General features: G+C 53.2%; 11 protein-coding genes across 11 annotated transcripts; 5 read left to right on the forward strand and 6 right to left on the reverse strand.

Annotated features, from left to right (window-relative positions):
• Positions 1-1,675: 1,675 nt before the first annotated feature.
• CC84DRAFT_1048778 (DUF239-domain-containing protein) lies at positions 1,676-2,653 on the reverse strand (the record flags this gene model as incomplete). The annotated part of the gene is made up of 2 exons (XM_018173444.1): positions 1,676-2,276; positions 2,334-2,653. Coding segments are annotated over 2 exons (921 nt in total), but the record flags the coding sequence as incomplete, so codon positions are not given.
• A 1,124-nt stretch (positions 2,654-3,777) lies between these two features.
• On the reverse strand, positions 3,778-4,818 carry CC84DRAFT_1089911 (Ketosamine-3-kinase; the record flags this gene model as incomplete). The annotated part of the gene is made up of 2 exons (XM_018174329.1): positions 3,778-4,574; positions 4,629-4,818. 2 exons carry the CDS (start codon positions 4,816-4,818, stop codon positions 3,778-3,780), a joined length of 987 nt encoding a protein of 328 aa, XP_018037003.1.
• Positions 4,819-4,975: 157 nt separating this feature from the next.
• Positions 4,976-5,704, reverse strand: CC84DRAFT_610198 (uncharacterized protein). The gene has a single exon (XM_018186878.1). The coding sequence runs from the start codon at positions 5,457-5,459 to the stop codon at positions 5,052-5,054; it is 408 nt and encodes a 135-aa protein (XP_018037004.1). The 5' UTR covers positions 5,460-5,704; the 3' UTR covers positions 4,976-5,051.
• Positions 5,705-7,133: 1,429 nt separating this feature from the next.
• Positions 7,134-8,780, forward strand: CC84DRAFT_1116369 (MFS general substrate transporter). The gene is made up of 2 exons (XM_018175459.1): positions 7,134-7,801; positions 7,861-8,780. Exons 1-2 carry the CDS (start codon positions 7,278-7,280, stop codon positions 8,672-8,674), a joined length of 1,338 nt encoding a protein of 445 aa, XP_018037005.1. The 5' UTR covers positions 7,134-7,277; the 3' UTR covers positions 8,675-8,780.
• Positions 8,781-8,801: 21 nt separating this feature from the next.
• On the reverse strand, positions 8,802-12,459 carry CC84DRAFT_1257937 (uncharacterized protein). Its single transcript, XM_018184778.1, has 4 exons — positions 11,772-12,459; positions 11,059-11,719; positions 9,092-11,004; positions 8,802-9,037 (listed from the first exon to the last, which is right to left on the reverse strand). Exons 1-3 carry the CDS (start codon positions 12,106-12,108, stop codon positions 9,294-9,296), a joined length of 2,709 nt encoding a protein of 902 aa, XP_018037006.1. The 5' UTR covers positions 12,109-12,459; the 3' UTR covers positions 8,802-9,037; positions 9,092-9,293.
• Positions 12,453-14,375, forward strand: CC84DRAFT_1204378 (uncharacterized protein; the record flags this gene model as incomplete). Its single annotated transcript, XM_018181901.1, has 1 exon — positions 12,453-14,375. One exon carries the CDS (start codon positions 12,453-12,455, stop codon positions 14,373-14,375), a length of 1,923 nt encoding a protein of 640 aa, XP_018037007.1.
• A 595-nt stretch (positions 14,376-14,970) lies between these two features.
• On the reverse strand, positions 14,971-16,231 carry CC84DRAFT_1215690 (uncharacterized protein; the record flags this gene model as incomplete). Its single annotated transcript, XM_018182735.1, has 3 exons — positions 14,971-15,341; positions 15,392-15,663; positions 15,768-16,231. 3 exons carry the CDS (start codon positions 16,229-16,231, stop codon positions 14,971-14,973), a joined length of 1,107 nt encoding a protein of 368 aa, XP_018037008.1.
• A 1,243-nt stretch (positions 16,232-17,474) lies between these two features.
• CC84DRAFT_1241301 (Clavaminate synthase-like protein) lies at positions 17,475-18,583 on the reverse strand (the record flags this gene model as incomplete). Its single annotated transcript, XM_018184051.1, has 2 exons — positions 17,475-18,176; positions 18,224-18,583. The coding sequence occupies 2 exons, from the start codon at positions 18,581-18,583 to the stop codon at positions 17,475-17,477; spliced, it is 1,062 nt and encodes a 353-aa protein (XP_018037009.1).
• A 523-nt stretch (positions 18,584-19,106) lies between these two features.
• Positions 19,107-20,645, forward strand: CC84DRAFT_1257939 (MFS general substrate transporter; the record flags this gene model as incomplete). The annotated part of the gene is made up of 1 exon (XM_018184779.1): positions 19,107-20,645. The coding sequence occupies one exon, from the start codon at positions 19,107-19,109 to the stop codon at positions 20,643-20,645; it is 1,539 nt and encodes a 512-aa protein (XP_018037010.1).
• Positions 20,646-22,313: 1,668 nt separating this feature from the next.
• CC84DRAFT_1162994 (repressible acid phosphatase) lies at positions 22,314-23,970 on the forward strand. Its single transcript, XM_018178147.1, has 2 exons — positions 22,314-23,132; positions 23,180-23,970. Exons 1-2 carry the CDS (start codon positions 22,533-22,535, stop codon positions 23,903-23,905), a joined length of 1,326 nt encoding a protein of 441 aa, XP_018037011.1. The 5' UTR covers positions 22,314-22,532; the 3' UTR covers positions 23,906-23,970.
• Positions 23,971-24,150: 180 nt separating this feature from the next.
• On the forward strand, positions 24,151-25,503 carry CC84DRAFT_1162995 (HlyIII-domain-containing protein). Its single transcript, XM_018178148.1, has one exon. It carries the CDS (start codon positions 24,442-24,444, stop codon positions 25,387-25,389), a length of 948 nt encoding a protein of 315 aa, XP_018037012.1. The 5' UTR covers positions 24,151-24,441; the 3' UTR covers positions 25,390-25,503.
• The last annotated feature ends 382 nt before the right edge of the window (positions 25,504-25,885 follow it).

The raw sequence follows: 25,885 nt of genomic DNA on the forward strand, positions 1-25,885 counted from the left end.
CGTACGAGTTTCCTTCCACCCAGCTTTGGAGACGTTAGGTATGTGGCTCTCCAGAGTTGCGGTATAGAGTATCACTCCTGTGCTGAGTCCTGCTGTCCATTTTTCCACAAACGGGCAAACAGGTCTCTCTGCCAGCCGCGACTCACAGCGAAGTGCCCAGGTCGACATTTTTACAGCTACATGAAAAAGTCGACCTGATGATAATTACGTGTACTGATTGTAGTCCATTGTACAGGAGCTTGTCTCTGATAGCCGCTGGTGAAGTGACTCTACATCCTGCATCTTCACCAACCCCCGAGCTTCACTGGCCTGTGCGCGCAGCTGCCTTTCCTGACCACGCGCCACCTAGCGGTGCTCGGAAAATCCTGTAGCCTAGCTTCTTGTCCGTGCTCTTGCGCCCTCCATATAGAGACATGCTCGCCGCTTCCCTTCACGCGGCATATTCTTATGGCTTTTAGTTCCCAACTTTAATAGCACTCTTGTCTTTTGACACCCCCTCAACCCACCCGGCTGCGACAGCCCCGAAGCTTCAAGACGCTGACGCGCTTCTGCACTCTACCATAGCGTTTCATCCGGTTTGCTTCGAGTTTCTCAAGTTATCATGTCGTTACATCTCGGAGGCGCCTTCCTCGATCCGCCATGAGTTCTCGTAGACGCTTGGTTGCACTTCTGCGCGAGTCTCGAACGTTGTTTCTCTGAAATTCGGGAGCAACATAACGGCCTGATGGATATTTATGCCCGCTTGGGGAAGCACATGGCGGTGGCTTGGGGCTGGCACCTTGGCAGGACACAAAATGGTGGTGAGATGTAATTCGTAGCTTGGCGGTATGAGACGTTGCTTCAGCGGCAGTCTGGTTGGTCAACAGCAGGATGTTTATTTACATCAGCGCCTCGTAAGCAGATGGTCTAGTGTCGGGAGCGCGAAGTTGGCAAGGTATGTATCCCAAGAACTGCGTCTCCTAACAATCACAGGTGGCCCCTGAAGCCGGACTCTGCACCTGTACGCGGTGGGGGCTACGAACCTGGTGTTGAGCTTGCTTAGTCGCCAGAGCCAACGCAGAGACGCACTATGTCTACCGTCCAATACAATCGCTCTGGAAAAATGATCGTACTTCTGCCATATCTGCGTACTGTATCGTCTTGTGCAGCCTCTGGCTTTGACTATAATTGCGTGCTTGCGTCTCCTTCCCACCCGACCCCACGCCCCCTACCCTCGAATATCGCACCTTCGCCGATCTACCACGCCATCCAATTAATATATCTCTCAAACTTTTATAGAATATTCCAATCAGCCCTCCGCCATCTTCGTAGCGGGGCCCCTGCCTAGCCGCAATTTCCCCACCCACACTCGAACTCGCACTTCGCACACAGCTCTCCACCTATATCAGCCGCACAGCATAGCTCAATTTCGTCGCATCAAGCACACAGAGAACGTCAACACTACACCCGAGCACGCATCGCAACTACTGCCATCACACGAGCATCATATCGAGGGGTAGAAAGTGTAAGAAACTCAGTTGACAAGCGCCAATCTATCCGTGGTATATCCCAGTTCCCAGCCCTGCCCAGGCCAATTCGATCCAGTCCCATATATACAGACGCCTCATTAACATTATATACACCCCTCCTACATCAGTGTCGCAGTCTTCTCCACGGGTGGCCCACCGCCTCACGCTCCAATCTGTCCGCCCGCGCCCGGACCCCCAAGATACATATAACTCCCCCAGCTCCCGCTGCCAGACCAGTCCGCACTCATGCGGTACCGATTGGTATCACTGACAACAATACCTTTGCTCCCGTCGTACTTCTGGTCTTGCCCGTTCGAATCGGTGTACACCATATTCCTGATATACGCCGACTGTCCGTAGCCCTTGTCGGGAAACGTGCCGGATCCCATGTCCGTCTTGGTGAGGCTTTGATGCGAGTCGTAAATTTCGCCGTAGTAGTTAATCGCATCGGCGCCCACTTGCAGACTTTTGCTCGCGTCGGTGTTCGCGCCGAACAGGCTCGCGGGGTAGTACCCGATCCAGCGGTCGAGCACGAACAGCCACCAGTTGCCCTTGTACAGTAGCCACTGGATCTTGATGTCGTACTGCGCGCCGCCGCGGGTGGAGAGGGGCGTGAAGGAGACGCCGGGGTAGATGGACGAGTCGACTTGCACCCAGCCAGTCACGTCGCGGTTCCAGCCGCCCTGGTTGTTGGCGGAGGTCGTGTAGCCGTTGGTAGTGTAGTAGACGAAGAGGTGCGGGGCGGAGACTTGGTTGGGGTAGTTGATCCTGCGGGGATGTTAGTATGGGTGGGAGCAAGGATCGTGAGCGTGGGGGCGAGCTTACCAGCCTGCTTCGACGGTCTGCATGGCGACGCGGTTGGGGTCGTTGTAGAGCGGATTCTTGACGTTGTACTTGATGACGGCGCTTTGGAGGAGGGAGAAGTCGGCGTTGGACTCAGTGTATGCTTTGTACAGCGAGTAGGTTGCGGAGCCGCCGTGGTTGACGACATTCTGCGCCGACGAGGCGTACCAGTGGTCGCCGATCGCACGCTTGCCGATGTGTATTTGCTGCGCGAAGGACGAATTTATGGTCTGCGGTGGGGCCTTGACGTCCGGTAGTCTTCCGTATTGTCGAACGACAGGCACTGTGCCCTCCGGTCCGATGTGCTCCTCTGCGGTGATGGGTTGGGGTATTAAGGAGGTTTGGTTGGAGCTCGAGGCGGACAGGGCGACAATGCTAGGGAGCTCAGGCGCGGCAGCGACCTCGTCGTCGTCCACCTGCGAATTCACAGGCACCCAATCGATAACCGACCCGTCGGCACCGTTGGTTGTGTGTACTGGGAACTGCGAGATGAAGCCTTCATCCTGGACAGGAAGTGCGGTGCAAAGTCCCGATAAAACGACGAAGTAAAGATAATGCGCGCGCATGATGGTCTATTGGATTACAATTAAGATACCTACTCTGTTCCACACTCGAGAGGTTTGCGACGAGGGCGCCGTCTTCATATAGTTCATGCTTAGTTCAAGGTGGGCCATGTCGAAACGTCGCATGAGCTGTACAGCCTGAACAAGCTCAGGGTAAGACATGGCATGCGCTTGAGAGGATGACAGCTGCGAAGTGTAAGATGACGAGGACTGGAATCCATATCTGAGTTTCAAGGCCCAGTGGTGAGAATAGTCGCCCGACATGCCTAGCACTATGGGCGAGTGGTACTAAACGCGTGCACAATCTTGGGTAAACGCTGAGACTCAACGGCTCTATAGGAACCACTTTGGGAGCAATTAAGCACGCGCGCCGCGCATGCGAAATAAATTCAGGGTCATTGTTTGGCGGCGTTGGCCGTTGTAGAAGCTGTTCGAGGTTGTGGTTGGTCCGTGTGGAAATGTGAGCGTTTCGAGTTGCCGCATCTAGTATGCTGGGATCCTGGTCTGACGCCTCGTCACGCGAAGGAAACGCGCAGGGTTCCACGACCACGAGACTAGTTTGCCATGCCCTTGAATGCCGAGTGTAACAAGCGCGCGTGGCAGTTTTTGCGAAAAGATGGTGTTGAGATTCGTGTTGAAGAGCCGGGATATGTGCACATGGCTGTAGCGATGGCGATAAGGATATCCTGGTCGATAGGCAGCCTGAGGAAGATTGCCTGGTTTCGCACCCATGAGGTCGCGTTTTAGCCGTGTGGAGTAACGCGGAGGTACATCCGCTTGTCATAAGTTTAGGGTGTTTCCTTCGACGTTTTATGTATTTTCAAGTCTCCAATTCTTGACTTCATACTGTACCATCTACGCTTTCACTCTCCGTATTTTCGCACCAGGCTCCTCATGATATTCACAGCACCTGAGCGATAGCTACCACCAAACATCGCATAGTGATTCAGGTGGTGATACAGCTCGTACAGCTTCACACGATCCTCATACTCAGCTACCGGCTCCGTCTTCGGACACAGGTCGTGATACTCCTTCAGAAAGCTGCCGCCGAACCCGCCGAACATCTTCATGATGCCTAGCTCGAATTCATTGTGCGCGTAGCACGCACTCGAGTCGTATACGATGTCTTGGGCTCCGGTGTCACTACCGATGGTTCCGACCCCAGCATTACCACTCCACAGATCTCCGTGCACAACCACTGGCTTGACGCCCTGGCCATTGTTGAGATGCTCGTCGCCCAGCAAGCGAGGCACTACTCTAGATGCTATCATCTCCACCAAGGTATGCAGTTCCTTGTCTACGCTGTTCGACTTCTCGACACGACCCAGAATGAAGCGCAGCCGATTGTTCGCGAAAAAATCAGCCCACGAATCCTTAAAGCTGTTATCCTGCGGTGTATCTCCACAACAGGTTGTAACAGGGAAGCCAAACATGGGCTTGTCGTAGCCGTCGGGAACGGGCGCGGGCGTCGTGTGGAGCTTCGCGAGCTTGGCCGCCAGTGACGGCGCAGACGATGTCGGCGCTGAGCGCGACGTGAGATTCAAGAAGTCGGTCACGAGGAATGAGGTCGAGGACTGAGAAGAGAACCGGCCGTGACCGTATGACTGGGGACAAAGCGAGGGTACCGTATCGTGGATGGCTCTGAGCGACGCGTGCTCGCCTAGCACAGTTTTTCAATGCTGGCAAGGTCAAGATAATGAGTGCTAAATCATACCTGCAAACATAACTTCCGCGTTTCCTCCTTTACCAGTTTTCATGAAGAAGCGCTTCTCTGTGCCATCGCTGAGCTTGGATGTAATCTTGAACGTCGACGCCGAGCTGCAGCCGCCTCCGCCAGCAGAGGATACGGTAGTTTGCTCCGCGTCGAGGCGCAGGAGTTCTACAACAGCAGGATCAAGCTTCATGGCGGCTTGCAAGCATTTCTGAAGCAAAAGGAGCATTCAGTACTGAACATTTGCGAGGAGCTGTGCATGTAGAGTGGTGGCGCGATGACGTTAAGGTGGGGCGCTCGGCAGCACCTGCCTGCTGGGACGCTAGACTCATGTCAATTCAGACGACGTTCGAGACACTGCTTCCACACACCTTCTGCACAATTACGAGCTGGAGGGTACTGCAGTCCTCCGCGAGATCGGAACGACTACAAAGACATCAAAAGAGATTGCTGCAACCCGTAGTGCGACAGACTACGAGCCGGCGGTAAAGCACGATTCACAACAACATCATGAAGATTCAGCGTCTCCTTGGACCTGGGGGCTCCCAAGACTATGTGTGCATGTGAGATACAAGCGCAGATAAGATGAGCAAAGTGCCCGAAAATGGCCAGCGGTTGCGCCATCGTCGCCCGAGCCTGAAAGCTGCTTCTTAGCACAGCTACCACTTCGTGGGCATGCGGGAAGAACGTCACAGGGCATTGCGCAAGACAGTGGAAAACACGATATGTCTGTTTCAATCTTTGCTTTGTTCTATATAGTACTTGCGTCTCGACGTTGGCTCTGGGGAGAAGCACCAACCCTAGGTTCGTAGCCCTCACTGCGTACAGGTGCATGTTAAAGGAACAAAGTGGAATGTAAAAGTGTTCGATTGAAGTCGGAAGGATGACACTATTTACACATCTAGCGCACCTGCCACTTGGCGCCGCAGCACCTTCCAACAGTGCAGAGTCCGACTTCGAGGACCGCCTATAACTGTTACGATAAATCTTCAGGGGTTACATACCTGTCTGGCTCGAGCCAGACAATCAACAGGCTTTGTGCCCGCGCGAGACTTGCTCAGATCCTAACCAGATCATGCTCTACCCCCCAAGGTCGCGACAAGTACCACATGCCCCGGGTGCTCATCACAGCCTGCGCCGCTTCGCACCCCTCGCGATTGCTTGGGTCAAGGAAACTACAGCGCGACCCTGTTGCTCACATTGGAGACGCCTTGTGCAGCACAACGCCGTCAGGCCGCACCATAGGTAGAGCAGATGAACACAGTGAATAGATAAGCTGTCCACTGCGGTTCAAGGCACCTTCATTTAAGCGGATCGATTGAACATGGCGAGCGCGCTGAGCGAAAGTGTCAGCTCGAGGTAAAGATGGTCAACATTCGGATTCCTTGGTGTTACTCACCAAATCGTCGTTTCTACTCCTACTCACCGAGCGTTGGGGGAGTGGTCGAGTGGGTCGAGTGGGAGAGCTAGTGGGAGAGCGAGTGAAGCGGGCTCCTTTGACGTCGCTGCGTGCGCTAGTCCTCAGGTGCCAAGCCGTCACGTGAGCAGTGGTGGTCGAGTCCCAGGTTCGTGAGCGCTCTTCACTTCATCGAAATTTACGACGCGTTTTTATGCCCGCTTTTTTAGCGCGCAAGAGCTGCCCTGGCACCATCGAGGACTCTTGAGAATGACCACCACCCGCATTCTCTTCGGACATGCCCCCTGGCGACAAGCGCAGTATGGAATCTGATGGTGCTGGCAGCGATGCGCCAAAGCGGAAGAAGGCCGCACTGGATCTCTTTCGATCTTTACTATCGATGTGAAGTGCTATAGACAGGAGCGACAACCATATCGGCAGTGCTTGAGAGTTTAAGTTTTGGGGGACTTGGCATCGTACAACGTTCGTGTGCAAACTGCAGCAATAGTCATCCGAACAGTTTTATGTTCCCGTCTGTTGCACATATAATTATAGTGAAGTTTCTGCGCATCTTCTGGGTACTGTTGAAGTGCCCTTAGATCAGAGACATGACGTGTACACTTCACGATGAGTGACGTATGATTCGACGGTCTGGCTGTCTAGTTTCTACTTCTACATATGTGCAAGCCATGGTTTCGTACTCAAGTAGCCATACTGCAGGGGTCAGACACTACGTTCGTTGTAAAATGCTTTTCTAAGATATGAACGCAGTTTGTGACAAGCGCGAACAGTCGTTGAGGTGCTTCCGCCATACGCGCCATATTTGATGCTACCAGATGCGACAATACCCATCGCATCAGGCGGTGGAGTCTAAAGGTTCGTTTGTAAAGAAATCATCCCCGCTTTACTACACGTGTGCAACTGACAAAATTTTGACCGTCGGAAAAGGCATCATAGTCCTGACCTCGGCGTTGCTTACCACCGAGGTGTGTCCAGTCAACGTTGGGGATGATGCTAACGTAACACGGCAAAGCGGCATCTGCGCCATCATCTGCGATCTGCAGCCAACCCCCGCAAAGTTCCATTTCCGCCCTGATTATATCCGATTTCCGGCGGCCAACAACATGACTCCAACATGCACGCCCACACATACGTCAAGGATAGGCGCGGCTCGGCGCATTGAGATAAAGAGTAGGGCCTCACTCGAGCCATCTCGTAAAACATCCCCTGCTTGACACGTCCAATTGACCTTTCCAATGCCGCCACTCGACATCGAGCACGCGACGCAGGGAGCAAAAGAGCAGGACTTCAGCAACGACAACAGCACCGCGAAAGAAATCCACCATGATGAGCCCCTGAATCCCACACCCAGCAATGCGCCCTCCTCCATCGCGCCCCCACCCGCCCCAAACGGCGGCCTAAAGGCCTGGTCGCAGCCCCTCGCTGCGCACCTCGTCATTATCAACTGCTGGGGCTACATCTCCTCCTTCGGCTTCTTCCAGTCGTACTACACAAATGCGTTCCAGGTCGAGCCGTCCGCCATCAGCTGGATTGGGTCTGTGCAGATCCTGTTGATCTACTTCGTTGGCACGTTCTCGGGGCGCGCGCTGGACGCTGGATATTTCCGGGTTGTGGTGGGCGTAGGGTTTGCGCTGCAGGTGGTGGGCGTGTTTGCGACGAGTGGAGCTACCGCGTACTGGCAGCTTTTTCTTGCGCAGGGAATTTGCAAGGGGTTGGGTGATGGACTGGTGTTTTGTCCGACGGTGGCGTTGGTGGCTACGTATGTTGACTCTCGGGAGTGTGAGATGGTGGTAGGAGTTTGCTGACCGCAAGGAATAGGTACTTCACGACCAAGCGCAGTCTCGCCATCGGGGTCATGGCCTGCGGCGGCGCAACCGGCGGCATCATCTTCCCACTCATCGCACAGCAACTCCTTCTCCGCGTAGGCTTCGGCTGGACGGTGCGAACCATGGGCTTCGTGATTCTCTTCGACGCGCTTGTCTTCCTCTCCATCGCGCGTCCACGGTTACCGCCTCGCAAAGTCGGGCCCATTGTCGAATGGAGCGCCTTCAAAGATCCTGCGTTCTCCCTGTTCTGCTGCGGCATGTTCCTCGTCCTATGGGCCGTCTTCTTCGCGTACTTCTACATCAGCAGCTTCGGGCGAGACATCCTGCACGTCGACCCTTCTACCTCACTCAATTTGCTTCTCGTGCTCAACGCAATCGGCGTCCCGGCCCGCATCCTCTGCAACCTCATCGCCGACAAGCTCGGCCCCGTAAACACCCTCATCCCTGCCGTCCTCGCCGCCGGTATTCTGATCTTTGGCTGGATCGGCATCCACGCTCTGCCCTCCCTGTACGTCTTCTGCGTCATCTACGGCTTCTTCGGGGGCGGTATCCAGTCGCTGTTTCCCGCAGCGTGCGCGAGTCTGACGACAGATCTGAAGAAGATGGGTGTGAGGACGGGCATGTGCTTCTCGTTTGTGAGCGTGGCGTGCTTGACAGGGCCGCCGATAGCGGGCGCGCTAATTCAGAGGGATGATGGTGGTTACGTGTACGCGCAGATCTTTGGGGGTGTAGCGTTGATCGGAGGGACGTTGACGTTGATGGCGGCGAAGTTTGTACGGAGTAGGCATGTTATGGCCAGGATATAGGGGCGGCGGATGGACATTAGAGAAGAAGGCCTCGCGATAGAGAGCACTACGTTGAATGAGCGGGATCGCAAGTTTTCTTGGAGACTACTAGGTCTGAAATATGTGCCAATACCAAAAAGAAATAAAACAGGAATCTGACAGAGATAGTGACTAATACTCCAGCTTCGCTTTCGCTGCCTTCTTGATCGGTCAATCCTTCCATCATCTCGTTTTGATCTTAAGCGCAAGTTGCCCATCCTTGGGTTCATCAGATCACTCGCTTCATCTACGAACAGTGCTAAAGAACGGCGACGAAACGTCTTTGGTTTTATACGACCAGAATTTTCACCAGAATTGTCATGCCCATCATGGATGCAGAGATATCTAATCGGGCGGCAGTCAGCACAAGCTCTCAGAATATCAAGCTCCTAAACATACCCATCGATATCACCGTCTACTAGAAAAGCCGCATAATACGTGATGCCCATGTCTGACACGCTAGATTGCTACCTGTGAGACGCACCGGCTAACGGGATGCAAATCTCGACACTATCTTGGTAGGATGGTCGTACCTACTTGTTATCATTCGTGTGATCGATCCAGAGACGAGGCGGGTCGACGCCGCAAGGGGCCCTGTACATCATAGAGACATAGTGAGCCACTCCCACTCCTGAGACTCAGACTCCGACATAATGGGGGGTTGTTGACCCGTTTCAAGGTTTGTGACAGTCGGCTTACCCAACTCGAGGCCTACACCTATCAGAGAGATCGCCTCGGGCGTAGGCGCAGAAGATCTTTCCCGTAGATCCCCTTTGGAAGCCGACGAGCCTACATTCTCGCCCTCATGGAGCAACTTACGCGATTCGTCCTCGGGATGGGCTTGCTTGATGACCCTGTAACCTTCGCATTTTAATCCGGTCCTAATGCATCTAGCGCATTCAGGTTTCTCTCTACCGCACTGTTGCTTCCTCCTGCGGCAGGTCGTGCAGCTCATCTTACCCTTCTTTATTTTTTTTGTTTCCAAGCTGTTCAGAACCTCGGCATCCTTCGTTTGTCGATGTTGCGGTTGCGTTTCTGCTGTGCGCAGTGCATCTACGGGTCGAGGCTTGCAATCCGCACACTCATGGACATCCGGTACGTTAGCCGCGGATTCGTAATAACATTTTATGTGTTGCCATTTGTCGCAAATCTCGCACAATACTGTGTTCCCATCATCATCGGAGGAGCCGCATATACATTTGACTTTCGAAGATTCCATCTTAGGCTCCGTTGCTGTGTATCCGACATCCTTGAGATTAAGACCGGGGGCGACGTTGCTTCTGAGATTCCCTTTGGTGGCTACATCTGAGACTATACCACTATTATTATTTGAGTCCAGGCCAGGTCTCACCAACTGCATGCCCTTGGGTAGCTCGCTTATATGTTCTTTGCTCTTGCAAGATAGGCAGAGATGCGCTTTACATCCATCGCATTCATAGATGTATAGATGTGGGCCGGCGTGACAGCTGCTGCAGTGCCATACAAGGATCTCGGTGTCAGATTTGATAACATTCCATGTATGTTTGCATGTTTCTGGAGCAGTTGTTGGAAGGGGCGTCCGATGAAGAGGAGCTAGATCTGGCTCACTGGTTGCTCCTGAAAAAGAAGATTGACGATTTCCACTTGCTGCAAGTAGCTCTTGTTTGATAGCAATCATATACTGTTCTTTGTTTTGGGAGTTCGTGAAGCTAGCCGTCTCAATTTTCATAGATTTGAGCAGAATATCACCATCTTGGGTATCGGGTGTAAGTATCCGGTACGCTGTGAACAGCTGTAGCGCAGTATTCGTTCGTTCCTCAGGAGTGACATCTTTTCGCCAGCCCGAAATGTCTCTTTTGTGCCCTTCGCGATAGCGTATGAGCAGCTCGGCTCGTGATGTTTGAATATCCATTCCCCAAATCGATGCGGACAATGCCTTATCCTTGCTATCTTCGTAGCCTATTGTAGATGAAACCTCTTCGGCTGAATCAATCAAAGGATCAGTTAAATCCGGTCGCGGAGTGTTGTGGAGCGCCTGTTCTTCTATATCTTCATCTGCGCTAACGGTTCCGTCTTCTGACTCTGCACCATGTGGCAACACACTGAGAGCAATCTCTTCCATGTGACGAGAGAAATGTAGAGAGACTAGATCGCTACCCCCAGGTACGTTTTCAAGGCATAGTGGGCATGTCAGTGGCACCGAGGCACTGGTGATGCTATGATGCGATTCTAGGTGCTGTGTCATTGTCTCGCGATTCTTGAATAGTGTCCGCGCTGAGCTGCAGTCGGAAAATATGCATGTGTACGCACAAATGTCGTCGAATATATGTCTCCTAGTTGATTGTCACGGTCAGAGAGCTGATGACATCCGAACTTGATCTACTCACTTCCAATCTTTGGTCCTTGTTATATTTACCCATCTGCTGCAGATATCACATTCGAAGGGTGTACCAGAGCGAGCAACTTCGGGAAGCGGGGGCAGGCGTTTATGGCTCGACTCGGCTCTGCTTGAGACGATAGGAGCGGCATAGTCTGCTTGGGCAGGGCAAGATTCACTACCCATGACTGATTGGGGTGGAGCAGAACTTCCGAGTCCAGAGTCATGAAACTCAGATCGAGCTTTATCGGTTCGAGCCTGATCTGGCTCGTTGGCCGCACTGTTGCGAAGTCTTTGAACGTAGTTGTATCGATCCCAATTAGACTGGCCAAGGGCCTGAACAAGCTCCTGGTTAGCAGAGGGGAATCGTGAACTGATAAGATCCACAAAATGTTCATGGGCAGCGCGGTCTTTCAGCTGCACCCACGCTCTGACTTCTTCATCGTCGATCTCGTCTTCGGCAATGGCTTCGAGACTTGAGCTCAGCACTGTGAGGCCTTGGGTGATGTTTTGCAATGAGATGCAAAGCTGCTTGAGATCGACTCCTCTATACTCGACGGTATCAGGAGGCTCCTCAAGTAGTAATCTGGCATCCTCCGTAAGCGAGACCACATCTGAGGTCTTCAAGATGGCTTGACGTTGTTCTGGCGCGGAAACAAGATGGATCAAACCTGGGAATCAGTCAGAAACGTATATTCTACTCGCGACAGGGTAAAAGCTTACCCTGACTCAGTAGGTCACCTAGAGAAACAAGAAGAGTCAATACCGTGTCACGCAGACGATGAGAGAATTGTAGCGCTGCATCAAGCTCGCCCTGAGAAACACCATGATCACGGCCCCAGAAGAACAAGGCCGTCAGATTTCTTTCAAGGAATCCGAGATTTGGAGACTCTGGTTCTTCTTGTTTAGCGTGCTGTAGTAGGGCCTTGAGAGAGTTTATTAAGACATCATAAAGTGTTGATATGATGGCTCTTGAGACATTAGCCTCAGCCCCATCGTAGGTCTGAATCTGCCATTTCTTAATATCTTCGGTGCGATCAGGTGGCGCGTGGAGCTTCATTTTCGCACCAGGCTGCGCTGCCTGGTGCCCTGCTGAGCGACGCCTGCTGACGCCGATAGGAGCGTTCTTTGGGACGCAAAGATAGGACTGTTGACCCGCTCAGAGCTTCGCTTGTATATATAGGCGAGAGGAGATGGCGGTTAGGATGTGGGAAGATCGTGGCATCCGCGTTTGAAGATGGGTGTGTTGGCTGTCGCTTCCTTGCTTGCATCGCAGCCTGAAGGCTGGACGCGATTCAGCCCCGCGCTGCGCCCCGCTTGCTCTTCGTATCCAAAACCCCAGCCTTGTCAGTCGTCCACGTATCACTGTCGCCAATAATCCTCTTCCCTTTTGTTCAATCCATCATGTCTGGCATCGAAGTAGCCGGCCTGGTATTCGGCATTGTGCCCGTTGTTGTTGAGATCTTGAAATCGTACAGTGTCGCTAAAGACCGCCTAAAGTCCGTTGCACACCATGCCCAAGTGGTATACGACGTGCAGCTGCGATATCGGGTCGCCGCTACCAACTTCGGGAACGACTGCCAGCTGCTACTCAGGACCATCATCGAAGATCCTCGCGAGCTTTCCCAGATGATTGATGACCCCAAACACTGCGCCTGGGAAGACCCAGCTCTCGACGAGCGACTCCGCCAGTTTCTGGGGCGAGATTGTGAGGTTTTCGAAAGGGTGGTGGTGAGGATCCGAGATGTGCTGCGAGACACGGGTGCACGACTCGCACGGCTCAGCCAAGACCTGTCTGCGGTGCAGAACGACTCGAGATTGACACTTAAGCGGCTGTACACGGCTTTTGACATCTCCAGTAAAGAAAATGCCTACCGTAGATCTCTCGATGATTTGGACCAATGGAACACCAAACTTGGTCGACTGCGCGCTCAGCGATGCAAACTTCAGAAGAAACGCAGCTGTCACCTCGATGGTCTTATTCGCAAAAGCGTACCAAAGCGATATATGGATATTCACACGGCCTCTCAGAAGTTACACGACTCGCTTAGGGATTCCTGGTCTTGCACAAATATTTCACACGTCGGGCATCAGGCGAAGCTGTCTCTCGATGCAGAGGCAGAACAGGGAACAGCAAGGCTGGATATGGTCATCACCTGCCGTCGGAAAGAGACTCTGGAGGGATTGGAACGGCATTTCACCATACCGGCAGAATCTCCAATCTGGTTGCAGGTCCGATCTATCACCACCAATGAGCCTGCTTCACGCAATGCACCTAAATCACCATCAACTTTAACCAACTTGTCAGGCTCACTGCAAAAGCCATCCATCATTTCAACAGCGGTCAATCCCATTTCTGGGTCAAGTTCTGTTGTCCAGAAAGTAAAGAAAACCCTCAAACGGGTGCGCTTTGACGGATCAACTACTCACAACAGTCCCCCAAACAGCCCACCTCACAAAACCACTGTATCAAGCCAATCCAAACAGAACTCCACCATCACCTTTGCGATGATGAACTTGAGAACCACAGCTAGTGTATGTTGCCATTTGAGCAAAGCATGCCAGGGGCCACCCTGCAAAGACATTTCCTTAGGGTATCTAGAGTTCACTGAGGCTCCTCAGTCTTTCAGGTTCATCTTCTACGATGCGGGCCGCAACACCGAAGCCAACACGAGCAAGACTTTCCCCGGGAAAATGTCATATCCCATTCGGACGGAACTTGCCAAGCTGCAAACTCTTCATCAGCTAACGCTGGCCCACAAACTTGCTACAGCGGTTTTGCAGTATCACACTACATCGTGGCTGTCTCAAGACTGGAGTCTTGAAGATATCTCGTACTTTGCCGATACGGCCCCAGGCACCATAGCCAAGCCATGTGCAACAGAAGACAAACTCATTAAGGATCTGCAGACATTACACTTGAGCGCACAATTTCCATCGGAATCTGCTCTTTCGCAACTTCGTCCTGGTAGCGACCCGGATGAGCTGAGTTACATGTATGGTATCCGCAATCTTACACTCGCTAGACTAGGAGTCGCACTCCTTGAGATCGCCTCCAAGGAAGACCTCGCTAGCAGTGACCTTGATCAGTCAATGACGGTTCCTCACCGCATCATTAGTGCTCGCAAGATGCTTCGAGAGGAGCCTCCCTCATCCTCCCTATCAATGCTCGGAAAGAGGTACATCAAGATGGCTCGCAAGTGTATCGACTGCGACTTTTCGTCCGGTGAGGACCTTAAGAACGAGGCGTTACGGAGCGCGGTTTATACTGAAGTGATCTGTGCCCTGGAGGATATGATTACTGATTGGAAAAAGTTCATGGCTTGAAGAAACGTTTGTACGCTCACGGGATACATCGTCATGCGCCAGCCTGTATATAAGGTCATCGATGTCAGGCTCCTCTCAGGCTTTATGTATCTTGTATCCACTCCTGATATCCTTGGATATACATGTATTCAGCTGAAGCCTATGATGCGCAAGCTCACACTTCACCGCTACTTTGCCAACCTTTATATAGTAAACGCTCTTGAAGATGACCCTTGGCACCATGATGTTGCAGCGAGTCTGCGGGCTACACTAACATGCCTGACGCGTCGCTCGCGGGGGGTTCGAATATTCAAGCTCTTCTCTTCCACTTGCTCGGGCAATGGAGGAGACAATGCGCTCAGTGTGGCATCGCTCGAAATTTTGTATTTGATTAATGCGGGCCAGGCGTACGGCAACTTGTACGAGCTGGTATAAGTTGGCGGTGGATCTCAGGAGGGCCGTTTGATAGAATGATCGTGCTAGATACTTCTTCTCGGATTTAGTGGCATTTGTCTTGTGGAGCGCGAGAAGATAGTAGATGGGATACACGTATTGGACCTCTTATCGATCTATACGTGCACTGATGGAGTCGATATGGGTCAGGATCTTCGTCCCATCAACGGTGAAATCTTCCTTCGATACTGAATAGCGTCCTCATGGCATCTTCTTGCAACCACCAGCTCGTCATCGCGGCTCTCAAACGTAAGTGCCAAGGCAGGTGGATCAGCAGGGCGTTTCGCGTATCGCTCCACCATTTGCCATTGTTTTTGCTATCGTCCAGTGCTTTTACTTTAGCATAATGCACCTTGTTATAACGCACGGTGATGCTACTACCAGCCCATATGATCAAAGCTCCAATGAACAGTGCGATAGCCGTGACAAAAAACGCGTAGAACGGGGTTGTATCGCTACTTATGTTCTTGACGTTCATTCCAAATATTGAGGAAGCCAAACTGACGGGGAGAAATATCATGGCAATTATTGTCACTTTAAGCACTTAGACGCAAACACCTACTCGTATTTGGATAGACACTTACAGATGCGTACTCGCTCGCTTTCCTTGATTGACTTTTCGGACATTTCTATGGACTTCTCCGCCATCTGGATACTACGCCGTGCTTCGAGTAAGGTGGCTTCGTTGGTGAAGAGCAGATATGCGCCTTGGATGTCTGGCTCAGAAAGGTGTATTTCACCTCGCACATGTGAGAGACGCTGCAGGGCATCTACAACGCAGTTTAACCCTTCCACCTTGTTATTCCAATCTTCCATCTCCCCTTTGAGCAGTCTTGTGTAGAATCGGAGGTAACGACTTGCTGTGTAAATGTGCTGCTTGAATCCAACCCCTGGTATTCGACGTATCATGCTTTTCGTAGCGAGCGACAACATTTCAATCTCGAAATAGGTGCTACGGACAGAGCTTCTGCCACTCCAATCATCGTGGCAGTCTGAAGTAGCTGTTCATCTCGGCCGAAGGATCTCCCTGGCCGGTCAAAAAATGTCTCCTGGTTTTTACCAAGGTCCAAGAGGATCAAGAGGCCTTCTGAAGAAGGCGGAACCTCGCGTATGAATCGCTTCATTGCTTTCAAGTGGTTGTAGATAGACCTGAGTTCGTCGCGCGGATCTCTTAACGAGGAATCCGACCACAAGTGGAAATATCTTCGCTCGGGCTGGAAACTGACGAGAATGATCTTGGTCGAATCTCGATGACTCATGGGCTCATTGATTCTTCGGGCTAACCACATGCTGGCTGCTAGTTCTTCCAAGAGGTCCAGAGCCAAAGAGGGACTGACGGTACGCAGGTAGTAGTAGTTTTGTCGCACGAAGTCCATGTAGGACTGCGAGTCTGGCACCTTAGCCGTCGGTGGTGAGGTCGTCATATCTCACTTAGCCAAAAAGCAAGAGTTTCGTCTTAAGCTGGAAGAGTTCGAAGTAAAGAAAGGGCGTAAGAGGTGCTTCGAGAAAAGAACAGGAAGCACGGGTCTTGGAGGGGTTGGGCTGAAATCTAAAGAAACTCCACGGGGCGCAAGGCTGAGACAGCCGAGTGCCTCGTATCGAGCTACTAATCGGCGTTCCTGAAAACTTGCACAATGCAGCGCGACCAATAACGATATGTGAGGTCAGCCGAGTGCATATGCGAGCCACAAGTATTGGCTGTAGATTGATATTGCGACGCCACCCAGGTGATCGACTGTGCGACGCAGACCCCATCAATTCCACTTCAAAGTTGACAAGATCCACCTTATAGGACATTCTCTAGGCGGTCTCACAGCGCTGCTCCTCGAGCACATGCATCCCGGTCGCGCACTCAGCTTCATTGACATAAAAGGCAGTCTCATGCCCGAGGCTTGCTTTTCCTCGGGGCAAATCTTTGAATCCCCGGCGGACCATCCTGAAGAGTCCCTTAAGATGTTTATCTGGCGAAATTACGCGTCGTCTGTAAGGAGTTGCACATTATATAAAGGTACGTTAATGGCGCATATGCGAAGAGAAGCTCTACGGCCGATGTCTCGAGAGCATGGGAAGGTCATGGGACAAGGGAGATTTATTAGGCTAGTTCTTAGGGTTACTGTGTAAGAAGATGTTTATGTATAGTCAGGAGAATAGCGGACCAAATCATGCAAGGCAGTCAAAGGAGACAGGTAGCAAGTTTGGGATATTAAGGACAGTGGAAATTTTCCTGTGTATTCGAATCTGCCGGAGATTTAGAGACGAAATTTAAGATTTCTTACGTCGAAGCATGGAAGTAGGACTTGTAAGCTTAACTATCGGTGATCAAATAGATGTGCGTTTGCATTCTCGTAGAGGCAATGAAGTTATTGTGCCGTGAACATCACGTTGCAGTCGGTAGAGATATTGAGGGGTGCGCCTTGGACTTTGAGCAGGATGTTCGTGTACGTGAGTGCCAGAGCCACTGCTTATACTCGACTCAACTAAATCACGCTAACACTCCCTTCACCGTTGTCATTCAGCGAATCTGGAGTCCACACATGGTGCTGTGATTTGATCTTTAACAGCTTATCTGGTGAAAAGCTAGATCGCTAAACCGCTCGAAACGGCCGATCGGTGACTGGCGCCATACCGAACCCAGCCTGAACTACTGGAAAGTGCCCCCGAACAACGCTACACTGCGATCTGTGGCTTCGCTTCTGTTCCCATGGCACCCTCCCAGCTCTCTGCACCCTTGAAGAACTGCACTTTTCTACCTTGATGCCTCCTTTTAAGCCAGTCTCTCGTGCTCTCACCTTCGGTTTCTGCGTCTGTTGCCACTTGGCCGACTAGCCCGCCATCAACCCTTTTCATCTTGACATCGTACTCTGGTCGTGAGAAGTAAACTAGGCTGTAGCGCACCATTTCCTCTTGAGCGCCAGGCGGCGCTACAACGCGATGCATGTTGCTGCGCAATATTCCTGCGCTGAACTTGACCATCGCGTCGCCTAGATTGATGATGGCGCAGCCGGGCATAGGTCGCACATACACCCAGCTTGAAGTGTCAGGGAGACGAACTTGCAGACCGCCGATACGATTGAAGAGGATAGTCAGGCTACCGAAATCGGTGTGCTCTCCGAGGGCAAGAGAACGTTCATTCGCCGGTTGGGGTGGTGTTCGTATGAAGCGAATGTGGCAGCCTGAAGGGGAGCCAATTCGGTGAAGAGAAGTGAACGTCGAGTCGGGCAGCTGCAAAGATGTAGCGAGAGAGGTAAAAAGTGTTGTGAGGACTGCATTGTTGGCGTGAATGTATGATGATAGGTTCGGTCGATTGCTGTTAATGAGCTCAGGCGCGGGGAGAGGATCGCTGATTGAGAGAATATCGTCCTTTGAAATCTGAAAGCTGAATGAGTTGCAGAATCCCTCTGATACGCTCAACGTACATTGTAGATTTCGTTCTTATCTTTCGTACCCTTCCCGTCGATGACTTCAGCTCCAATACCCTTATAACCGAAGTACATTCCCTTTGCCGCGAAGTCATATTTTCTCTTTTCATCGATCGGCAGGTGATAAAACTTCTCGTTCAGGTCGAACATCTTGTCCGAGCCCTTTAATAAAGATTCGCCATCGGTACATTCTCGCAAATCGAGATAGAAGAACCCCAAGGACTTGCTCGCTTCGAATAGCCTCTCTCTCTCGTGCACATCGTCGGATACTATTTTCTTCAAGCTGATAGTTACCAGTGGCGCAGTTGGAACGTCTGCCGGGAACGAAGCGAACAGCTCCTCATTGCTTGGGATCATGGTGTGTCGTCCTTTCTTGCGTTGCGAATACGGTCACTGTTCGCTCGTACCGTCTCACACGGGGAAAGTAAACCGCCACTCCAACATTTGCCGGCATGTAAATGTAACATTGGACGATCCATCATTGTGACGATGGAGAAGCGCGCTTCCGCGGGCGCTAATGCGCGTTATCGTCGACGGCATTATGATACTTTCGTCGCAATGCCATTGGAGGAAATAGCGCGAGGTAACACAAGATCACTCGCTTCGGGAATGTCCCAAGCACTTGGCTCTGACCTTGGCTTTATCAAGATTGAGACGGCGTGAGGGTTTGGGGAAAGGTGCTTGTCTCTCGTGCGGAGACCCCGCACCTAGATGAGCGGAACGTTGGGGTCGGGTGCGGTACCCAACTAGTTCATGTGCACGTGCGAAGGATTTTCACAGCTGTACGGTCGTCTGATAAGAAATGGACCCGCAACACAACAACCGATGAATCGAGCGCTTCTCCTCCTCGGTCGATTCCTGGATGCTGCATTGGTGAGCCATGGCTTCGCTGGAAAAAGCTGCTGTCGCTGAGGAGATTGAGAATGTTGCGCGCGGAGTTCAACAGGTCGACGATAAGACGGCGAACCATCTAAGAGAGGAGCTCCAGTCATCAAAGCAAGGCGGATACATACCGAGTACACCGGAGGAAAAGAAGTTATCACGAGCGTTGAACCGGAAATTCGACTTCTTCATCCTACCGTTTTGCGTTCTGATATACATGTTCAATGGCCTTGATCGGAGCAATCTGGGGAACGCGCAAACGGATGGCTTCACGACCGATCTCCACATGAGGCCCAGCGCAATCAACACAGCGACAAGTCTTTTCTTCTGTACCTTCGTCCCGCTGCAACCACTTAGCGTCATCCTCGGCAAGAAAGTAGGCCAATCGACCTATCTGGGTATTATTGGACTCGGCTGGGGGATACTCACCCTCTCGCACACCTGGGTCAAGAACGAAGCGCAGCTCATCGCCGTCCGCCTCCTAATTGGCATCTTCGAATCGGGCTTCTACCCCACCTGCGTCTCCTACCTCTCCCTCTTCTACCCACGCTTCGATCTCGCCTTCCGCATCGCCATCTTCTACGGCGCCTACGCAGTCGCAGGAGCTTTCGGTGGACTGATTGCTTACGGCTGTTTCCAAATCGATGGGCACCTGCACGGTTGGCAATATCTTTTCATCGTGGAGGGTGCCGCCACCATCGCGATCGCGCTCGCAACGCCGTTTTGGTTGGCAAAAGCACCCGGGCAGTCCTGGTTTCTCTCCGCTTCAGAGAAGGAATTCGCTGAACGACGCATGGTCCTCGACTCGGCGGCAAATCTCGACTCCCGTTTCAAGCTCTCGCGGCGGGACATCAAAGAAGCGATCGCCGACTGGAAACTCTGGGCTATCCTCCCGTTCAACGTCCTCGCTAGTATCGCACCCCAAGGTTTCACCATCTTCATGCCCATTGTGATCAAGGGATTGGGGTACTCCGGACCGACCGCGAACCTCATGACGGTCCCGCCTTACGTCGTTGGCGCGGTGTTGCTGCTTCTCTTTGCGCACTCCTCCGACCACTTCCGCGAACGCACGCTGCATATCCTCGTGGGCATCACACTTGTTCTCGTCGGTCTGATCATGGCATTCAGTCTGCCTCTTACCAACCCGACCGCGCGATACGGCGGTATCATCGTCCTGCTCTCGGGCACATTCATCGCGGCGCCTATCACAGTTGCATGGCTTTCCGGAAACACGCCTGAACCCGGCAAGCGCGCGATCGTGCTGGGCATCAACGGCTGGGGTAATCTAGGCGGCATCATCGGGTCTGAGCTCTTCCTTGCGAAGTACGGACCCAACTATATCTGGCCTCTAAAAGTAACGACGGGGTTGATTGCCGTGGCATTCGTGGGGTACGCGTGCTACTACTTTGAGCTGAAGGCGTGGAACAAGTACAAAGCAAGGAAGATCGCAGGGATGAGCGCGGAGGAGATTGAGGCGGAGAATACGAATGATGTGAGATATGCGGACAAGAAGTGGACGTTTGTGTATGGCGTGTGAGACGCAAAAGACGAGATATAGTTGCATGAACAAATCCATGTGCGACGGAAGATACTCGCCCATTGTGAAATGACCATCTCACGCTAGGATATCAGGTTGACTTTGTTACCCACGTCAACTGCCCTTCAGTCTCGACAGAATATTATGTCAGCATCGAATGGACATCCGGGGTTTCAAGATGCCTTGTAACGAAGGTAAGCACGTGGATGTTATCGTTATTGGAAGAAAGGCAGCGATCGACTACTCGTCGGAGCTAAAGATTGCAGTGCAGTGACGTAGCACGGGAACAAATTGTCTAATGCAATGTAATGCATACTAGGATACGTGCCTAGCATCTGCTAGAGTCTGAAAGTCAATATGAATTGTTATTGACTAGGCTGACACACTCATAATACCGAGGCTGTTGTGCTTCTCACCGGAAGGTTAAATTGACTGCTCGTCGAGGCCAAAGATTGGAAGGTAGACGTAGAGATGGCAGTGATGCATTCGTGATCCGGTATTCCTTGCAAGTGGGGCAAAACATACAGTAACTTTTAGATAGTTGACTGTATACTGAGGTAGGTATTTGCAGCGAAGAGTATATTTAAAGACTGATTTGTATAGAAACAAATACTAGTGATCATAAGTTGTCTAGTGAGCTCGATCGAGTTATCGTACATGATTTAATACGCATATGAGATCCTTGGGCATATACAATAATTAGCACAGTAACGGGATATACGGGATCGTTCACCAAAATGCCTCATTCTGCCATCCCTATGTAGACGTGCTCCATGCGTGCTCATGTTATCTTGCATTTGCTAGTTCTTTGGCTTTACTCCTCGTCGACGTTAGAAAATGCAGTGTCACGGATCAGGCTTTTCGGACACAGTGGAACGTCGTTCGAACTGCTCTGCGACTAAAAATTGCAGTGGCATTCACGGAACGACAGTTGACTCTGCTCCCATTCGCCAGGCGCACCTCCAGAGGTCGTGAACTTTTCTTGATAGCCAAGTGCAGCCTTGACCGATCAAATCATTGGGGCTCACCGGAAGCTTAGCTTGACTGCTCGTCCGGGCTAAAGATTGCAGTGCGGCTCTGAATGACAGGCTCACTGGAGCTGCCTTCTTTTTTCAAGGTTGCTGTCTTGTTCAACCTAGCGCGTACATGCTGATTGACCACCTTCAGTTCCCATTGGCGTGGTGCATCGTTGTTTATGCCGTCAGACCAAAGGCGTGCGAGCTTCACGACTCACCGGAAGCTTGGCTTGACCGCTCGTCCGGGCTAAAGATTGCAGTGTACTCGCACCCAATGTTTTATATAACGGCACTCAAATCGCGTCAAAGACTCCGAATGTTTTCGTACATCCGCACTTTTCAAATCATGCTAGAGGTGGACTTGCTGGCACCCAAAGTAATACCGATCGCACGGCTTCCGGGAAACCGGCACGCCCAAAGCGATCAAGCCGCCCAACAGCCTAGCTGTTCCTGGGCCCAGTGTACTCGCCTGTCGACGCGTGTCCAAGGATCAAGGCCCCATTCGGAGAGCAAGGGCGCGCTGGGGGATGATGATAGGATGTGGCCGGCGACAGCTCTCACTCCTGTGACGATCGATGCCAAGTTGCGGTTAGCGGCTGCCACAAAGCTTGTTGGGCTGCCCTGTTTTGGCGCAGGAACGATCGTCGCCAGCGTCATCGCGTCCACAATTCCCATGTTTTGTGCGCAGAACCGCATGCGGCGCGGAGAGCTTGCCGGTGCCATCCTTGAAGCCTGAAGTAAGAGCAAGGCCCGCGCGCGCTGCTAAGGTCGCAATGACGAAGGTGATGCGGTGCCCGTATGCGTGTGTATATAGCTGGGAGGTAGGGTGACGGCGGAGAGGTACGCCGTCTCGCTCAGGCTCGCTCTCACGATGCTCCGCTCACTCGCCGTGTCGCTGTCTGTCGCTACTGCGGCCGTTGCAGCCTACTCGTTCAACCCGCTCGAGCACCTCGCGGGCATCGCGCCGTACTTTGAGCCCGAGGACCCGCCGCTCGACCCCAAGCCGCCGCAGGGCTGCAATGTCACCCGCGCGACGTACCTGGTGAGGCACGCGGCCATCTACGCCAACGACTTCGACTACGAGGAGTACATCGAGCCGTTCACCGACAAGCTGGGCAATGCGAGCGTTGACTGGAGCAAGGCGGGCCCGCTGTCGTTCCTCGGCACTTGGAAGACGCCCATCTCGGATGAGGAGCTCGAGGATCTGACCAAGATTGGCGAGCTGGAGTCGTACAAGCTGGGCGTGGATGTCAGCCTCCGGTACCCTTCGCTCAAGAGGCCGAACAAGGTTTGGACCTCGACGGCCGAGCGCACTGAGCTCAGCGCGAGCTCCTTCATCAACGGGCTGTCCAGGAGCAACGAGACGGAGCGCGTCTCTGTGCCCGAGTCGGAGGCAGAGGGCGCCGACTCGTTGACCCCCTACAAGGGCTGCCCCAAGTACAGCTCGTCGTACGGAAGCAACCAGTCATCCGCAAGTTCATCGACACCAGACCCACGTTCGCAGCTAACGCCCTGCAGGAATACAAGGAGAAGTACACCAAGCCCATCATCGAGCGCTTCAAGAACCTCGCCCCGGGCCTGAACTTCACCGCCGACGACATTGTCGGTATGCAGGAGCTGTGCGGCTACGAGACCGTGATCCATGGGTCCTCGCAGTTCTGCAACCTGGAGCTGTTCACGGCCAACGACTGGCTGGACTTTGAATACATGAACGACATCCAGTACTTCTACAACGCGGGCTACGCCAACCCCATCTCGGGCGTCCTTGGCTTCCCCTGGGTCAATGCATCTGCCAGCCTCCTGCTCCAGGACAAGGCCGACCAGGACATCTACGTCTCCTTCACGCACCGCGAATTGCCGCCCACCGTCATCGTTGCGCTGGGCCTGTTCAACAACTCGATGTACTCGGGCACCAACAACCCGAACGCGACGATGCCGTTGAAGACGCAGAACTACAACCGCGTGTGGAAGTCGTCGGCCATCCTGCCCTTCCTGACCAACATTGCCGTCGAAAAGATGGCATGCGACAGCTACGGCTACGACGCCGGAGACTACTTCCGCGTCTTGGTCAACCAGAGCCCGCAGCAGCTGCCCAGCTGCAACGACGGGCCCGGCGAGAGCTGCTCCAAGTCGGCGTTCCAGTCCTTCATCAGCAGCCGTGGCGAGGAGTTTGGCAGCTTCACGGAGAAGTGCCAGCCCGAGTACAACAACTCGACTGACGTCCTGACGATTTACGACGCATGAGTGCCCCATGTAGATTAATGTATAATCATTTGCAGCGTTCGCGTTGATCCCTCCATGCCATTACCAACCATTTCCACTTCCTGCATGTTCCTCCGTGCGCGTCTCCAATTGCATTCGGCGTCCCCACGTTTCCCCTGCGCGCGGTTGCGCCTACCTGCCTGCTTGGAGACTGGCGCCCGCAACCGAAGCGCGCCCGTCATCCCGAGCGCGCCCAACTTCTGCATGCCATGCCGCGAACTTTTGGTCCCACCAGCCGAGAACGGTGCCGCCGCCGGCTCGCGATCGATTGCAGCGCGAGCATATTGCCCCTCGCGAAAAATTTGATCCACCATTGAGGGGGTGCCGCTCGGCTCGCGGCTCTCATTGCTCTCATTTTATATCTATGCGCCCGATCCCCTGCGCTAGCTGCCTTTTTTTCGACCCTTTTTCTTCCAAGTTTTGCGACTTTATGTGAAAAGGGTCGGGTTGAGGTTGTACGACGTTCGACCCCAGATTCCGGATCCTGGATACTTTACGGGCACTCCCGCGCAGCAACCATGGCGTCGCTAGCCATCGCCTTGCGCCTGCCCCTCCTCCTCTTCCGCAAGCCCTCCAAGGGCCGCAAGCCATCCAAAGCCAGCACCGAAGATGACGCTCCCCAGCGCCTGCTCACCTACAACGAGCTGCCCGACTGGTATCGCATCGAAGCCTCCCCCTTCATAACAGCCTCCTACCGTCCGCCCTCCCACAGCGTCGCCAAATCCATCCAATCGCTAGCCCACCTGCACAACGAAACCGCAAACATCTACACCCACCTCATCCCAGCGCTCGTCCTCGCCTTCTCCCTCCCGCTCCTCCAACTCAACATCTCAGACGCCTACGCCGACGCCCCCTGGCTCGACCGCTTCATGCTTACCCTCACCCCCATCGCCGCGCTCTTCACCTTCAGCGCCTCGGCAAACTTCCACACCCTGTGCAACCACTCCGACGCCGTCTCCCTGTCCTGTCTGCTGCTCGATTTCACCGGCATCCTTACGCTCATCCTGGCATCATTCATATCGGGGATCTACGTCGGCTTCTACAACCATCCCTTCGAGCAGCGCCTCTACTGGACCATGATCACCACCCTAACCGCCACATCCGCCCTCCTCGTCCTGCACCCCTCGCTGCAGGGCATGCAGTACCGCCCGCACCGCACGACGGCGTTCGTCCTGACCGTGCTGTCCGGTCTGGGTCCGACGTTCCACGGCATGTACGTGCACGGCGTGAGCCGGGGGTGGCACGAGTGCGGGGTGAAGTGGTGGGCGGCCGAGGGGTGCTGGTATGCGCTAGGCGTCGTGTTTTTCGTGAGTCGGTGGCCGGAGCGGTGGGCGTGGAGGAACGAGCGGACCAGAGGCATGTTTGACATCTGGGGCGGGAGTCATGGGATCTTCCATGTCTGTGTTGTGGTCGGGGCGGCGTGTCATTGTTGGGGCGTTTGGGAGGCGTGGAGATGTGCGGTCTAATGGAGAGAGGAGGTGTTTTTGGTAATGGTATTTTGTATATATGCATCTATAGACGGGTGCGCGGCGTCATGGGATATGTAGAAGACTGCCACAGCGCAGGTTTCTTTCGTGAGGCTTTTCTGAACATGCCTGTATAGAGTTGGCAACTCTCGTGGTCGGAAGATTGAGATGCGGCTCAATAGCATCGTTTGACCCGGCTGACTAACCGAAGCTTCCCAGCCTTGCGGCCGCGTCCTCGTCGGGGCTAAGAATTGCAGTGTTGTTTGCTCGTGGTAAGCCCGTGTTACCAGGCCCCACTCTACTACCGACTGCCGAGGCCACGTTTGGAAGTGATTACCATTGCGGCACGGTTAGCTGGAGGGGACAAAAGTCCAATACAATGGAACGTACTGCTTCTACAGCTCAGAGCCTATCCGTGGACCTTTCTCCGCAATGTCCAGAAGAGACACGTAACTGGGCTACCAAGTTGCGGGACTCCGACACAACTCCGCACTCT

This window comes from Paraphaeosphaeria sporulosa, assembly GCF_001642045.1.
Source record: "Paraphaeosphaeria sporulosa strain AP3s5-JAC2a unplaced genomic scaffold CC84scaffold_4, whole genome shotgun sequence".
NCBI lineage: Eukaryota > Fungi > Ascomycota > Dothideomycetes > Pleosporales > Didymosphaeriaceae > Paraphaeosphaeria > Paraphaeosphaeria sporulosa.